We start from the raw sequence: 17056 nt of genomic DNA, 5'->3' as shown, positions 1-17056 counted from the left end.
GACACTGTTTTTTTTGTTTTTATTACATCTAAAATATACAAGAATCTGAGTCGGCATAGCGACTATCATGAAGTTGGCAGAGAGTTGTGAAATAGGCCTTGGGAGGAGTGAACGATCAGCAATTAACCTAACCAAAGATAAAGAGAAAATTAAACTTAGAACTGAAAAGAACTTTACAAAGTTGAAAAACTCGCGATATTGACATTTCTGTGTTCAATATCTATAAAACAGCTGAACCGATTTTTACACAGCTTTTACCGAGCTTGACACAGACAGGTATATATTGGTGTCAAACTTTTAACACCCACTTTATGCGTCGGGGAGTTAAAAAAGTTTGCGACTTGTTTTTAGAATTCTGTATACCTCAAAAGGAAATGGTATAAAGGGTGGAGTTAAAATTTATGATTGATAAAGTGCTAACGGCAGTTTTCTGGCATAGGTACGTATGTTTATCAGAATACGTAAGTATGCACTTTTTTGCATGGTAAAAAGTTATACCGGAGCCAAGCGTATGCAGTAGTAGTTTTAAGTGACATAGTAAATATCCATAATATCTAGGAAAACACAGAACCCTCTCCACGCGAGTTTAACTCACACATGTCCGGTTTTTACATTAAGGGGCTGTTTCACCATCCATTGATTAGTGTTAACTGGCGGTTAGGTATGATGCCGTCTCTATTTGTTTTATTCGAATAGACGGAGACGGCATCACATTTAACCGTCGGTTAACGCTAATCAATGGATGGTGAAACAGCCCCTAAAACTTTACTTACCGTTATTTATATGATAGGATATCATGACCTTATAACAGTTTCAGAACAGTCAAGGGACTGTTTTAAGTACATAGAAAATTTCCGTGATATCTACGAAAGTATGGAATTGTTTTTAAAGAAAAAAAGAAATAAATAAATTTATTCACAACACAGCAATAGACAACACTACACAAGACACAACAATATTATTAAGTGCGACAGCATAGATAGGTAGTAAGATATGTATTTGTCATTGCGGTTGTAAATCGTACACTGGCTCAGCATAATGCTGAGACGTTAAGAACGCCCCAGCGCTGATTTTCAGCCAGCACCGTCGGTGACCCTCTGACCATTATAAAAATATACTACACACTAAAAACTACATGAATTTATAAACTACGAAACATATTTATATTGTGACTTTTTTTAAATATTAAGTTAGTATGTAAACATAATTATTAGAACATTTAAATACAGTGTACACACTTGCCAAGTACTCGTATACATTATTACGCGGGCTTAAACAAAAAAAAAAAAACCGAAAGAAAAAAGATGCTTTGTGAAATAGTGCTGGAAAGGAGACGACACAATAACTTTACTTACCTACACGATAGGATATCATAAACTTATCAGAGAGTAATTCTATCAAAGTAAATAACTAACATAAGACATATACAAAATTTTAAAAATACAACTACTATCTAATCTACTTACTATTTACAAAACTTATACTAAATAGAAAACGTCTTCAAGGCTGCTGCTTTGGGGGGCGTTCCTAGGAGGCTGGCAGCATTACCTCTCTGGATAGCTAGGCTGATGCGAGTTAGAGAGTTGTAAAACAGTCCCTTAGCTGTGTGAACAATCTTTGTATAAGTAATCCTGCCAAAGATCGTGGTGGATAGATAATCTAGTTAAAGCAAGCGAAGTCACGAACGAATTTAGCCTTGGTGAGTGTCACTCGTCCCGGTACTTAGTTCACTGACTGAATATAAAAGGGAGCGTCAAGGGTATCTATATTTTAGAGTCTGATCATAAATGAACATGAATTAAGTAAGAACTATTTTTACAAGCTTATTAATTCAGGCCGAGGCGGAGATGGCGAGATGACCTGGACGCGAATGGAGTGAGTGGCAAATATAGCTCTGGATAGGGAGATGTGGAAGTCAAGAGGAGTGGCCTTTGCCCAGCAGTGGGACACAGTTATAGGCTAAATATAATAATAATAGTAATAATAACAATTATTTTCACCTGTCCCGTTGTCTGTCTGTCTGTAATCAATTCTTGCAAGTTAAATTCGAACAACTTCCAGTAGTTGGATTGACTTGATATTTGGTATACTTATGTAAATTGCGTGACAATACAATAATGTGGTAGTGACATCCTGGTAGTCCGGCCAGGATCGTCTCCACAGGACGGAACTCTTCAACGGTTAACGGCTTCGACTTGAAATTTGGTATGCAATGTAGTTTGGGTGACAATACAAGTACAGTCAGCAAAAAAAGCTTGGACTAAAAATGAAATTTTTGACAAAAACTTATTTATGGAAATGCCTGATGGTTTACTTACCATACAATCTTCTATCTATCACTTAGGTATATAAGTCGTAAAAACGATAAAAGTGCTTCAGATTCTCATAAGAAGCCCTTTTTACATGGCGCGCGAATTAATTGGCTGTGACAGACAGACAGACACGCGAGAGATCCTAAAAGGTTCAATTTGGAGGTACGGAACTCTAAAAACAGTTCCAATTATATTTTTCAGTTAGCAAGCGGCTCATCTGATGGGAAATGATCGCCACTGCCCGTAAATACAACTCAAGAAGAGTCAAAATTCATAAATATTCATACCCATATTCTAATATATAAAATTATCAGGTCAATAAATTGTTTAACAAAATGAGTCGTAATGTTACTTGAATAAATGAATTTAATTATTATTATAATTAAGAAAGAATAATGTTTCTGACCAAACTCCTTCGAAACGGCGGGCAACAGCTAGTATATTATAATATTGCCATCCCGCGGGAACTATGCAATTTTCCCAATGTCCTTCCCCGGGACTTAAACTATCTGTATACCGAATTTCATCTAAGTACATCGGTTCAACAAAAAACAAACAAACTAACATATTTACAAACTTTCGGATTTATAATATACTTATCGGATTTTATTAAAAATCATTCATCATTCAGGTGCATACAAAGACATCCGTACAAGTAGAACAATGCCTGTATGTGTCTCACGTTTAGATGGTTCACGGTTGACAGACGCACAGACGAAGCGCTCCAAATGGCGGATGTTCGCGGTGTATAGCCTAGCGACGTCGTAACCGTAACTAAAAACGGTCGGTTTATACTATGTCCCACTAATATTTATTGAATCAGGCGTTACTTTTTGGAGGTCCACAATATATCAATTAACTAAAAAACCGGCCACATGCGAGACGGACTCGCGCACGAAGGGTTCCGTACCATCTACACGACATTAGCCCCCTTTATTTTTAAAGTGAATAGCATAGGCTCGAGACACGTTGCGTATCAAGCTGAGGCAACAGGCCTCATCTTAATCCGCAACGTGCGAGCTAGTTTAATCCGTCTTCATTAAATATGCACGGCTCGGGCTGAGGCTCCTTTGAACACGGCAAAAAAACCGATAAAATATGGCTCGGCTCGCGTAATAGTACATTGTGTCTTAAGGGCGGTAAATAAGGAATTACGAAGGAGAGTCTAAAGACTGAGGGCTTTAATGAGTCGATGTTCGTAATTCTAGTACTTACTGCCCGTGCGACATACAATGTTTTTCATCACATTTGCGAGTAAATTTTTATATTTCTAAAAGAAAAAAATATATAATTGTTCCAAATATTGGCGATACCTTAGGCTGCGCTCTTGGCAGCGCTGCCCTCCCACTCCCGCAGCATGCGCCGCAACGTGCGTGTGCATGTGGTCCTGCTGCTACGCCATGCGCAGCACCATCAGTACGGGCACGGACTGATGCGACCGACCTTGGGCTTCATGACAAGAAAATTTGTACGCGCAACGACTCATTTACCGACCACGGGTTTCATGACAAGCACATTAAGGTCGAGGGTTTTATTTGGGGGGTTGCAACTAAGGTAGCCTGCATGTTTCGACACTGTTTACGAGCAAATGTAATGAAAAATAATTTGCCTCGTGTCACGGCGCGCCTCAGGTTGTGGAGACGCTTGAGGCAGCGTCTACCTCCACTTGCGCGGCCTCCGAGCGCGGCAGCCACTCGACCCGAGGCCGCCTCTAGTGCATAAGCGGCTATGGTTGAATGTGCGCGATCCCATTGCCAAACAAAAAAAATGTGGACAAACACCGATGTATTTTTACTCGACTGCTCAAAGGGAGCCCCACATAACTTACCACGGAAGGATGCGTATATAAAGCAGGGAGTTTTTTTGGAGCTAACAGAAAGTGGGATGGAACCACTGGTTGTTTAATTAGTTTGTGCCCTAGCCTAGCCCGCCTTTTCCTGAACTTTGTGAGCATGCTGGTGCCTTAATTACTGCCCTTTGAGCCGCCATCTTGTTCTATTTAGTTTGAGCAATTAATTAGGATGGGAAAATAGTGTCATTTTTGTTATTTTTAGTGTGAAATCAAATGTATAGTTTGACAACCAGATAGCCCGTGGTTAGATAACCCGACTACGAAGCTTGAGGTCTCGGGTTGGATCCCCGCCGGGGTAGATATTTGTATGAAAATGTAGCGACTTCTAGTGCCATCTAGTGAGCAACTATAGATACTCCGAACTGTTCTACATCGCGCCATCGAAGTTTCTCAACTCGGACGCATATATACCACTACCGACGCTCTTCCTTCGGACTTCGGTCCCCGGCATAACACACATATGCCTGGTGTCTATAGTGTGACAACCTCAACTCCATTTTTAGTCTGTCTGTCTGTCTGTCTGTCCGTCCGCGGCTTTGCTCAGGGACTATCAATGCTAGAAAGCTGTAATTTTGCACGGATATATATATAAACTATGCCGACAAAATAGTACAATAAAAATTTAAAAAAAAAAGTTTGTAGGGTACCTCCCATAGACGTAAAGTGGAGGTGATTTTTTTTTCTCATCCAACCCTATTATAGTGTGGGGTATCGTTGGATAGGTCTCTTAAAACCATTAGGGCTTTGCTAAGACGGTTTTTGATTTGTTTGCGAAATATTCAACTTTAAAGTGCAAATTTTCATTAAAATAGGGCGTCCCCCCCCTCTAAAATCTAAACCGGTGGGCGGAAAACTTTGAAAAAATTCACAATGGTAGTAAGTATATCAAACTTACAAGGAAAACTATAGCGGCTAAGTTTGCTTGAGAATTATTAGTAGTTTAAGAGTAAATAGCAGCCTATAGTATAAAATATTTTATAGGTACCTAAACTTGGAAGATTCCGTATAAAATACGAAATCCTTAGAAAAATATTACTTAAATTTTTCGTAATGGCTACGGAACCCTATTTTGGGCGTGTCCGACACGCTCTTGGCCGGTTTTTGACCTTTTCATCAAAGACATGTCAATATCACTTCAGAACGCTCTTGACTCTCTGAATCGAAAAGATTTTCAATAACGGACAAGGGCCTAACTATTTTTGAATTCCAATACGCTATCGTGTTGATTCCAGACTTCCATTTCCATACTAAGAGAACTGTGGAAGTGACACGGGCATCTAAAAAGGGTCTTTCGTATAATTTCCCTTGAATATTATTATGTTTTTCTTCCTAACTACTTATTTTATTCATAAAAACATGAAACAGGAAGCTCATACTGCAAAATTATATTAATTCTATTTGTATAAAATAAGACCTACAGTCGCCATCAAAAATATCGAAACGTGAACTGTAATACCATTCTTAATAATAGTGCATGTTCCGATATTTTTGACCACCTTGGCCGCTCCGAAATATCTGGTGGCGACTGTACCGTAACTGTGCTTAAGCTTACTTTACAAATTTGAGAAAAGCGCCATCTGTCGAAGATAACTGACACCTACATCAAGTAGCGCTAGCGAGTAAATAACACTACAGAGTCGTCAAATTAGTTCCTAATGTAACGTATAGATGGCATTATCTGAGAGAATTAGGAACTTTACCTTGCTATGATTTCACACAGACTCCAACATAAAACAGTAGAAAGAAAACCGGAGAAATATAATAAACTAAATATTTCTATAAAAAATTGCTCCTATATGCTAGCTTTTTATATTTAAGTAAAAGTCATACAGTGGCGCCCTCGTTTGATTTCTACTCTTTTATGAGGAAGGTTAGGGCATTGTTCCGTCACTTCACGCAATTAGAGAACTTTCCCACTACGGAGTGTATGGTAAGAAAAGGAGCACAAACTCATTAATAAGTACAGGGCTCCTCTAAGAATAAGAGGGCCTGGGCCGTAGTTCCCACGAAGCCTCAGTGCGGATTGGGAGCTTCACACACCATTGGATTGTTTCACAGGTTGTGCAGGGTTCCTCGCGATGTTTTCCTTCACCGTACAACTTATGGTAAATTTCAATTTTAATTTCGCATATGCGTATAGCGGCTATTATGCAGTTGGGTGTTTTCATTCAATAAAACAAAATATAATATTTGCATGTAGATACCAACTACAAGATTTAATGGTTAGCCTCAAAATTTAGACATAAAATGATATTATAAGTAATACATATGTATTACAATTTTAAATACACAGTACTGCATTAAATAAATGTAGCAATTATTAGGCATGCGTTTATTATTGTATAAAATAAAATTAAACACAAGTAAAATGGTGTCTATATTCTAAAGTAAAAACAAAATGTGAATTTTTCGATTTATAACCAAAATTGTCCGAAAGCGAAAAAATACAAAATAACGGAAAAGGTTTTAATTTTAATCTCACTTGTCAAGCCTTCTGATACCATAATTTCAGTCTAAAATATATACTACTATATACCAAGCCAAAAACTCAAAAAAAAAGTATATATGAGTATGGTCAGCATCAAAAGTAGCTGCATACTGTTGTACCATCAGCCAAATAAGTGGTCTATCCATTTTTAAACAAGTTCCTATCAAATTAATATGTTGCGAAACTCGAACTTTGAAGTTGATAGACACGTCTATTGGCATTATTGTTTTGAGACATGCAAACAATTATCAACTTTAGGGTGGTAGACCACATATTTGGCAAATGGTACATGCCCAGTGGCCTGACATAAAATTTAATGAACTAATCAATAATTATTACCACATTCACAACAAAGCATCTAGATAATTATATCAAGAAACCATATTAATAAAATTATACACAATAATGTTTGAACAACTGTATTCATTTTTAATGTTAACTTTTCAATTGGAAAATTTAATCTTGTCCCATTGTCTTAAAGTTCACCCAACACCTGACATGATTATGATTGTTTTTCTTCAGGTAAGCTCAAATAGATGAACCAATATTGGTTATTACTTATATTGTTAAGTTTTATGTGGTAGCAAAGGTGGCTTTTTGCATGAATACATATGTGTGTAGCACAGTTTTTTACACATATCATTTGAACTGCTGATTGTGTACATCAGAAACAGCTTATGAATTTCCAAAATATTTAATTGCTAGCCTCAGTACCTACAGTTGAGGGAACTGAATATGTACCAAAGTGGAACCTTTTCATAATCAATGTCACTTCGATTTTCTTTGACAAATGTATGGAATGTCAACATGACATTAGTAGCGCCTGGTGCGTGATTCACTTTCCTTGACTGTCCATAAGTTTCAATTTTCGATCAGTGCTAGAAGTTTGTCGGGCAGTTAAAAAAAAACTACCTTTATCCAATTTTGATACAGGCTCACACACACATACACTTTGATAGCTTAATAATATTTTTTTACTATCAGTTTTGCTACCAAGGCGTTTTGATGGAGAGAGGTGCTTCTACGCCCCCCGAAACTCTTGGTCTACATTAACTTAAAGGGTGGCAGCTAGAAACATGATGGCAACGAAAATACAATGTCTGCCAATGGCTACTTGAAAGCAGAATACTGTATAATCTACCAAAAAATTGCCTATTCCGTTTTAGGAAGTTATTTTGATATTACACATTTATTAGGAAATAAAGTAACAAAAAAAATGACGAACTGGCTTTGTCATTGTCTGGTGAAATAGGCCACAGAAAGGTTTAAACAAAATAGGTGATATTGCAGTACTTTTGCTGTAACATGAAGAGGAATTCCTTGGCAAATTATACTCTCAAATACAAACTAATATCACAGCAAAATTAAGGTACTACTGGTCTTCAATTTTATCTTCGCTGAACTGTGACGATATCCAAGTCAATGCCCACTTGAGGTTCGTCAACATATACTTGAGAGCTTGTGTCCAATGCTCTTCCGAATTAAACTGGATTTTAATAGAATATGAGTGAGGGGGTGATGCTGTATCCTCTATTTTCCCTTTGTCTATTCTGTATGGCAAAAAGAACTGCGTGTCACCCTTGACAACTTGCTCCCGGAACTGATGCAGGCAGTCTAGAAATGCAACCATGGCCGCATCGAACTTTGTGTCCCATAAAAAGCGGAAACCACCAGAACCATACAACGGCAACATTTTCTGGTCTTCTAACACTTCTATGTAGGAATGGTTCCCGTATGGCACCAATCGGTAGCGCTGGAAGCAGAAGTTGATCTTTCTAGCCAATGAAGAGAGCAGTAACACTGTTTGACCCCAAGCTGCATTGATTTCTGACCAATCAACCGGTGCGTTTGGCAGCCTTCCTAATCTGAAGTTATTAATGATGCCAAATTGGCCTGAATCCGTAATATGGAAGGATGCCTTGAAAACATTGTTCTTTTTTAGCTTTTCTAGCTGGTGCTGACTATATGCGAGTTGACATTCATAAAACTTCATTTGATCTTCAGTTATATTCAACTCTTTACGGTATCTTGAATATTCTCTATAGTAAATGTCCTGTTCAATCTCGAGCCTCTCCTTCTCTTTCTCTTGAATATCTATCTCATCTTGCATTGCTTTCTCTTCTTTCTGAAGAGCAGACAAGTCTTTCAAAAGACGGTTTTGCTCTTGTTTCCAATCTTCCAACTCTTTTTCAAGCCCTTCTAGGTTTAAATCTTCTTTATCATCTTCAAGTTTCTTCAAATAGTCGCTGTAGTCTTTCCACTCAGCTTCAGTAATACTTAACTGGTTATCCATGAGCTCTAAGAGTGTATCTGTACACTCATCACACAAAGGATGGTCTACATCAGAATTGTTTGACAAACAGTCGAATAATGTGGCTTTGACATGCAACTGATGGCCTACAGAAGTAGTTTCCCACCCGTCCGAGATCACCATGAACCCGTTTGCTCCATTACCTGACTCTGACATGCGAAATGGAGGCACGTAGTGCTCCAAACTCGATGATTGCATATCCAAGTCCGTTTCATTATTACGCCGAATTTGTAGCGTTAAATCGGCTATAGTATGTTCTCCCAGGTTATTCAGGGACTCGTCTAGCTTCAGAGGCTGCAAGCATCGCTGACACGAGAAATTGACGAAGGATTTCGAATCACTCATCTCGTATTTTCCCTTTCACTGTTGCGTCATTAATTTTAACACACTAGTAATTATTTAAGCACTTGCTTACACAATTTGAGACTATTTATTGGTTATCTTAATTACTAGACTTAACGTTGTGTTTATTTTTCGAACAAAGAAAATAATACCACGCGCAACACAGAGATATGATCGCTCCACAACAGCACAACAATTACGATTTTTTTCGAATATTCTTGTGTTGATGACAATGACGTAAAAAGTGACAGTGACAGCTGACACTCTCAACGTATTTGAGACATCGCTATAACTGCTTATGCTCACTCGACGCATATTGTTAGAAATACAAACAGTCACGCATTTCTGCTTTCTGCTATTCTAGAGAGAGATGATAATACACTTCTAATAATGAACACCAAAACAAAGGTCGTGTTTTTAAGAAACTTATTCGTGTATTTTAGTTTATGTAGAGGTTATGCGCCCAAATTAATAATGTGATTGTGTGAACCGCTTATTCAAGTTACATTACGTGTAATAAAACGAAGGAAAAATTCTTCAAGAATTTTATTTCACTTGTAGACTAGAATACATGTAATCATTTAAAACATAAACAGCACCTTATATTACACAAATATAGTTTACAAGTAGTTAACCGGTAAATCCGGAACAAAACACTTAATTTTACAAAATAAAATCACATCTTTTAAATTTTAATACTAATACAAACAAGTATTACAAAGCAAAAATAATGGCGCACTTTTTTACAACTTTTTTTTGACACAACTCGTTATTTTTGTTTTGATGATTAAGTTTGTGAATCTATAATAAAGTTGCTATTCAAAGCTACGTCAAACATTGTGACACTACAAAGAAAGTGCACTCATAATCATATAAGTAATAGGCTTTAGTTGTTATGGACAAACTAAAACAATAAATGAGTGCAATAAAGTGAAATGTTATTTAAACTTAAAATCTTATTCAAATCGGTAGGTACTAAATGAGGTAAATTACGGAAAACACTACATAGGATATACTTTAATAATAAAATCAGTCCCTAATTCTTAAATCAGTTAACAAAATAAAATCTTTTCACTTACGAACTAGGTTAAAATATTTACAAATTTGCATTTTCTTGCATTTTGCAATGAACTGATTTAGTGGTTTTTTTTTGTTTTGTTTTTGGCCTTATGCTCTATGACTTCACTATTGATTGGTACTGGTACTGGTATTCGTCGATATATTTACGTGAGCGAAATAAGTGCATTGATTATTTTATAGGACAAAGGTTTTATTTTCAAATAACCCTGTCGCACACTATCAGATCTTTTTCTGACTGATTCTGGTTATAATATTACAAGTGTCGCAGCTTCAATACGGCAAACTTCATTTTCCACTACCTAGTTAAAAAAATGGACCCAGAGTCAAACCAAAAACAGGCAAGACTGAGATTTTTGGCACTTACGAGTACACCAGAAACCATCAGCCATATATGTCGATGCCTTAGTTCACACTCATACTAATTACAGTTTTGAAAATTTTACAGGAGAGCAATTTTTATGTTTGTACTACTTTGTACGTATATCTTATCAATGGTGGGGAAAAATGTTCAATCCTAGAATAGGTCTTTGACATTATATTATTAAAAAGGTTGCCTGGAAGAGATCGCTCTTAAGCGATAAGGCCGCCTATTGCTTACCTTGTAATTTTCTCTGTGTACCTGTTTTCTGTATCGCTTACTATTTCAGGTGTACAATAAAGAGTAATTGTATTGTATTGTATTGTATAATGTCAAATATTTATTTACAATTATAAAGTCTATGTACTGAAAGTTAATGTTTAAGTAGCCCGCCCCCTCACATTGTTTTTAATAGAAGTTCATTTAATATTATATGGCAATAACAAAGTTAAATTTGTTTTTTTTTTGTAATTAGTACGAGTGTGAACTTAGGCATCGAAGTGGTCTATAAATATTTAAACTGTTCCTATCAAATGAATATGTCGCTAAAGTCGAACTTTCAAGTTGACAGACACGTATATTGGCATTATTGTTTCGTGACATGCGAGCGATTATCAAGCTTAGGGTGGTAAATGAGGATTCGCGCTGCCATCGTTCATCCACCATTACCTCTCATATTACGTTTTATAGTTTTTTTTTACCGTACAACAGCAAAACCTACTAGACACTGGCAAAATTGTCCTCCAATGGACAGATCCATATTTTTCTAAAAAAACAACCAAACACATATTCGGCTGATGCTACATGAGTCACCAGGATCCAGGATTTTTCTGATCGCCAGTCTGTACCTATCCAAATAAATTCTTGTTTTTTTCTCTATTATACTTTTTTTATCTCTTGCCGCTTCCGTAAAGTCGAATACTATTTATATTTATATATTTTTGTATAGTCGACCTAGTGGTGCTACGAAAGGTACCTACTGTAAAAGTTTACGGCGCGTTACTCAAATAGTGCGAAGGTTCCTGCAGCTGATGATAGTAGCCATTTGGCAGCAAACCGGAGGATAAGCCACTTTGAGAGCCTGCATACTGGGCTGGGACCAACATCTCTCCTCTGGAAAGATAAAAAAAAAATTATTTTAATACAAAGATTTCAATAAATACTTAGGTGTGGTGTGTGTGTGTGTGTGTGTGTGTGTGTGTGTGTGTGTGTGTGTGTGTGTGTGTGTGTGTGTGTGCGTGTGTCACTATAAGTAGCCAAAAATAGCTAAGTAGATAAATTCAAGTGTCGATCATAGTTTTCAGCGGCAGCGTGTCAAGCCCAGTTCAAGCAAAGGAACTGGCTAGCCAGCGCAACCAGCGCCGACTGTAATATTACACGAACCACTTGGTGCCACTGACATTATAGTACCTAAATCTAACCTACTTCCAGATCACCTAGAAGGATGAAATTTGGAATCCAGCTCGGTAACTGCACTGGCCAAGTCAAATCTAACCTACTTTAAGATCTCACATTTTTAAATAACAGAAATTGTTATAGGTATCCAATAAAGCAAAAAAATAGAGTTTAATACTTGTTCATAATGTTGTTTTGTTCCTATAAATACATACTTGGATTTCGCATAGAACTTGGCACTCATTTAGATCTCCATTCTTTTTGCGGCTAAGCCCACAGCCAAGCATAATTTTTGTATTGAACTTGGCTCTCCTTTTTACAATTATGTTTTTGGTGGGATATAATATTACCCCAGTGGCAACAGGCATGCGCCTTGCTTTAGAGAGAAATAATTGAATTTACAAACCAGTTAAAAAAAATCGATTTAAGTATTAGCCGGTTTACATTATCTATTCGGGTGACGGGATGCGGTGTTTCTGCTTCATGGTCGCATCAAAAGTAACGATACGATAGTAACGAGTACTGGTTAATAAAGTAACGAATACATACGGGTACCAAGGATTTCGTTACTTTTACAGCCCTAAAATACAAAAAAGATTGTTTGTGTGCCACAGTGTCAAGCAATACGTAGTGGTTATATTCTCTTTGTGTCAAGCTACTGGAGTGATTTTACCAGAATAATATAAACAGAGCTTATAAATCTATCTATCTATCTATTAATACTTACCCTAAAACGAGCAATTCTTGTATATAAATATATATATTTCAGGGGTCTCGGAAACGGAAAGATTCTTGCGGCACATTCTTCTTGGCGATGATGGCCTTTCCGAAAGCGCTGGTAGTTTAAAAAATGACGCGTAAAAGTGCCCCATGCGGCCAATTTACTGAATAAATGATTTAAATTAGAATTGAAATTGGCTCCAAACGATTTCGATGAAATTTGGTATTTCGGGGTTTTCGGGGATGAAAAATCGATCTAACTTGGTCTTATCTCTGGGAAAACGCTTGTGATCGAGTTTTAGCTTTAGCACGAGCGAAGCTGGGTCGCCCAGGGACTAGTGTTTAAAATGAACAAAAAGTATTGGTTCTAATGTAACGTGTTCAAGCCATATTTATTAATTCATGTTAAGAAGTAGCCTTATACTACGAAGTTCGAAATTCGAACCCAACTCATGTCCCACCGTCCCATTATGTTAATAGTATGTAATAGAAGAGTAAAAGGGACGGAATACACGAACAGTGAATTTTGGAGTTAGACTCTCAGTCAGCTCTTTCAACTCTGTCTACACTACAACAGTCAGCTAATCACGTTAACCTACAGTGGATTCTAAAATCATAAACAAGTACGGATTTAAAAGAGAAACAAGCATTTCACATTCGTCAGCTTTCCTACTCAACTTGTGTGTTTTAGCCTTATAGCCTTATATCCTTTCTTACAGACCAATTTTTAAATCTTGGTACATCAGTCAAGGTACTTGACCTCAAAAACATAACCCAAATAAATTATAGCGATTAACCAAACGGCACGTCCCGAACATAAAACCGCGTAAAAATCAGCAGGTATTGCCATGACTCAAACAATGGCCGAAAAAAAAAACATACGAGAGCGGCGCTTTCATTGGCCCGTGTCAGTCAATTATTTTGTTTTTTTATGGCGCGAAACCAGCCAGTCCCAGTTCTGATGAATTTTGTTTTTATTTGCTGAGAATGAGACGAGTCTGTTTTTTATAATAATTATGTATAAACGAAATTAAGCACGTGAAATCATAGTGTGTTGTCGTATAAGTAGGTACGTATTGATTTAAAAATATTAAACAAAGTAGCAGTCTACTTTTTGATGACTTCAAACATCAAAATAAAACTATTCCACATGTGGTCATTTCGAAGTTACTGGAAACAATTTCTGAAATCAATAACTGTCCACTTCGACCATTTGAGAACAAAAAATAAACCGCACTCAGCGTTCGGAACCATTTACAACTTTGCTTGCAGACAATAAGATTCAAATTGTTATAGGTAACATCAAACAGGGACAAAGGGTCTTTTTCACGGACTAATTTGATTAATGACTTTTAAAACAATGAGGCGTTTTTTTTAAAGGTCAAGTCGAAACCTCTTGGGGCGTTTTAACTAATTCGTAACGTGGTGATTTACACTAAACATATGTTCATAATAACAATACCCATGTGGGATGAGTAGGCAGTTTTGGAACTTACCAAGTGAATTAAGCTTCAGTTTTTAACTTAATGAGTATTGCATGGTTTCAAAGTTGTTTTTCTTCCAAGGATCTTAAAGCTGTGAAATGAATGAATGAGATGTTGAGGTTTTCCAAGAGAGATACATATACCGCATCTGAGTATTCAGAAGACGTAAGTATACCTACGAAGGTTTTTGGAAGGCAGTAACGCGTGAGTATTACCTCTGGTGTTACAAACGTCCATAAGCCGCGGTGATTGCTCACCATCGGACAAAACCCTTGTCTATATTCCACTATCGTTGTATATAAAAAACAGCCTTTCATATTGTGCACTTGTTATACAATCTACTATACAAAACTTAGAATCTATACCTTATCTTTTTATTGATATCACAAATATCACAAAAACAAAAAATACACCTAGGTAGCCCTTGACACTCTAAACTCCTTAGTTTATAATGCTGTTTCACCATCCATTGATTAGTGTTAACTGGTGGTTAAATGTGATGCCGTCTATTCGAACAAAACAAATAATATTTAACCGTCAGTTAACACTAATCAATGGATGGTGAAACAGCCCCTAAATCTTAAACCAACTGATTAAGTAGACAAATTAAGCAACCAATCAACTCAAGTATAACATAAACACAGTGTTTCTAAAGACGAAAAGATTATGTCACGTAAGGTCACTGTGTATTTTGGACTTAAACACAAACGCAGTAAAGCTGGGAATGGAGTGTGTGTTAAACTTAAGTATAGCTTTATGAGATCTCTAACCAGAAAGAAGAACAAAGGTGTTTCACATGTACCTAACAATTAAATTTGGTTTGTTTACTTAAAAGCTATTAAGAGGGCCTCGGGTTTTTAGCTAAGCTTGTAATTTAAACCGCGTAGCGGAAGTTTTGACTAGTAGTCCTATGATAGTAGTAACTGGACTGGACGACTGAGCTTTGCTCCAGCCAAAACTTGTAAAAGTGACATGGACCTCAAGTTTTGTTTTGTAGTGAGGTTCTCTAACCACTCTGTTATCCCATGATCGTGGGTCTAATTATAAACCGTGTTTTTCTTGATTTCCGTTAACTTCGCCAGATCCATTCCGTTGGTTTCTCAGTTCATTGGTAGGTAGAAACTATTCGGTAATTAACTTTTCGAGCAAATCGAAATTATATTTTTGTATACGAATAATTACTTCACAGTCGTTGTTAAAGGTCAAATTGTAAAATTTGGCAAACTTGAATAGTGAGACTGTCCTGGCACGTATGAGATATAAAAAACACTTTTTTTAACCTTCCTTCGTTAAATTTAGAACATTAAGGGGCTGTTTCACCATCCATTGATTAGTGTTAACTGGCGGTTAGGTATGATGCCGTCTCTATTTGTTTTGTTCGAAAAGACGGAGACGGCATGACATTTAACCGTAAGTTAACTCTAATCAATGAATGGTGAAACAGCCCCTAAGAAAACTTAATTTAAAGCCTTTAAGTTAACGGACGTCAAAATTACTTGCTGAGCAGCCCATCCGGTTGCTCGCCCTCTCTCCGGTAAGCTGTAAAAGCCGTCTGGGGCTACCAGCAACAGTCCGTCCGAAAAAAAAAGGACGTCAAAATTAAACGGTGTAGCTCTTGGACTATAGAAATAGAAGATGGAGATACTCACGGCCGATTGATCTGCTGCGGGGTTCTGTCGCGCTGCCTCCTGTTTTTGAACCAGTTGGACACCTGCGTGAGGGTGAGCCCGGTCTTCCGGGCCAGTGCTCGCTTCTCGTCCGGGGTAGGATACCTGTAAGCACAAAGTACATAGAGAACTGAGGGGCTAAAACGAAATTCGAAAAATCGATGTTCGTATCGTACCGTTTCTCACTCTCGTATTAATTAAATTATAAGCGGGACGGCAAGATGCGAAGTTCGAGTTTTGCACTTCGTACCAGGTATTTTAATCGCACAAGGCCGGTTTTTTTTTTGGAGTCGTTTTTATTTTTTTGTTAATGGGGACTTACTTACAAAAATATTTTTTTTCTACTTAGATCAGAAAGATGTATGTTTACCGGTTCCTGTAATAGCAGTCCTTGAGGGCATTCCTGCTCTTCTCCTTGAAGCAGTAGACTGTCTCCTCTCCATCCCAGATGGTCTTCGGCAGAGGGTACTTCTTCCTTAAACGGTACTTGTCCACAGCGCCTGTAGGCATAAGCATTTACAATGAGCTTAGTACTTGTAATTGTTCACTATAGGCCTTAAAAATAGGCTCAGAGTTGCTCAGTGAGCTATGCTGGGGGTTTCTCTATGGGATCGGAATAGAAATGAGGGGATACGTACAGAAGAACGAGTGTCACCAACATAGCCAAGCGAATTAGCTCGTTGAAGTGGCAATGGGCAGGCCATATAGCACAGATAACTGATGGCCGTTGGGGACGAAAAGTCTCGAATGGAGACCGCGGATGGGCAAGCGCAGAGTTTTACGACAACGAGATGGACGGTGGTCGGATGACCTGGTTAAAGTTGCGATTTCACGGTGGATGCAGGCCGCTTCCAACCGAAGCAGCTAGAGGTCTACGGAGGAGGCCTATGTCCAACACTGGACGTCCTACGGCGCAAGGCACGTTGCGAGAAAAAACGTAACGCTTATATTAATTTGACTCACGAAATTTTCTAACCGGAGGGCTTTTTTTTTATTCGACTTACGTGAAACTAAATTCTTAAGAGTAAACTCCAAAAAAATATGCAT

General features: G+C 37.5%; 2 protein-coding genes across 3 annotated transcripts in view; both read right to left on the bottom strand.

The window, feature by feature from the left end:
• Positions 1–7163: 7163 nt before the first annotated feature.
• Positions 7164–9520, bottom strand: Atg6 (Beclin-1-like Atg6). Its single transcript, XM_074109946.1, has one exon. The coding sequence runs from the start codon at positions 9306–9308 to the stop codon at positions 8025–8027; it is 1284 nt and encodes a 427-aa protein (XP_073966047.1). The 5' UTR covers positions 9309–9520; the 3' UTR covers positions 7164–8024.
• Positions 9521–9836: 316 nt separating this feature from the next.
• LOC141444290 (homeobox protein SIX6-like) overlaps positions 9837–17056 on the bottom strand; it is a 17975-nt gene continuing 10755 nt past the window's right edge. For both annotated transcript variants that reach the window (XM_074109788.1, XM_074109787.1), the window contains 3 exons: positions 16380–16509; positions 15992–16114; positions 9837–11856 (listed from right to left, as the gene is read on the bottom strand). In XM_074109788.1, the coding sequence (XP_073965889.1) occupies positions 11733–11856; positions 15992–16114; positions 16380–16509 (377 nt within the window). In that variant the 3' untranslated portion in view covers positions 9837–11732. The remainder of the gene's footprint in view (positions 11857–15991; positions 16115–16379; positions 16510–17056) is intronic.

The sequence above is a fragment of the Choristoneura fumiferana genome, chromosome 29 (assembly GCF_025370935.1).
Source record: "Choristoneura fumiferana chromosome 29, NRCan_CFum_1, whole genome shotgun sequence".
Lineage (NCBI taxonomy): Eukaryota > Metazoa > Arthropoda > Insecta > Lepidoptera > Tortricidae > Choristoneura > Choristoneura fumiferana.
Note: the sequence above shows the minus strand (reverse complement) of the source record. Positions and strands in the feature narration are given on the sequence as shown.

Coding starts and splice junctions, on each gene's coding strand:
- Atg6 (XM_074109946.1), bottom strand. CDS start 9,308: ATGAGTGATTCGAAATCCTTCGTCAATTTCTCGTGTCAGCGATGCTTG.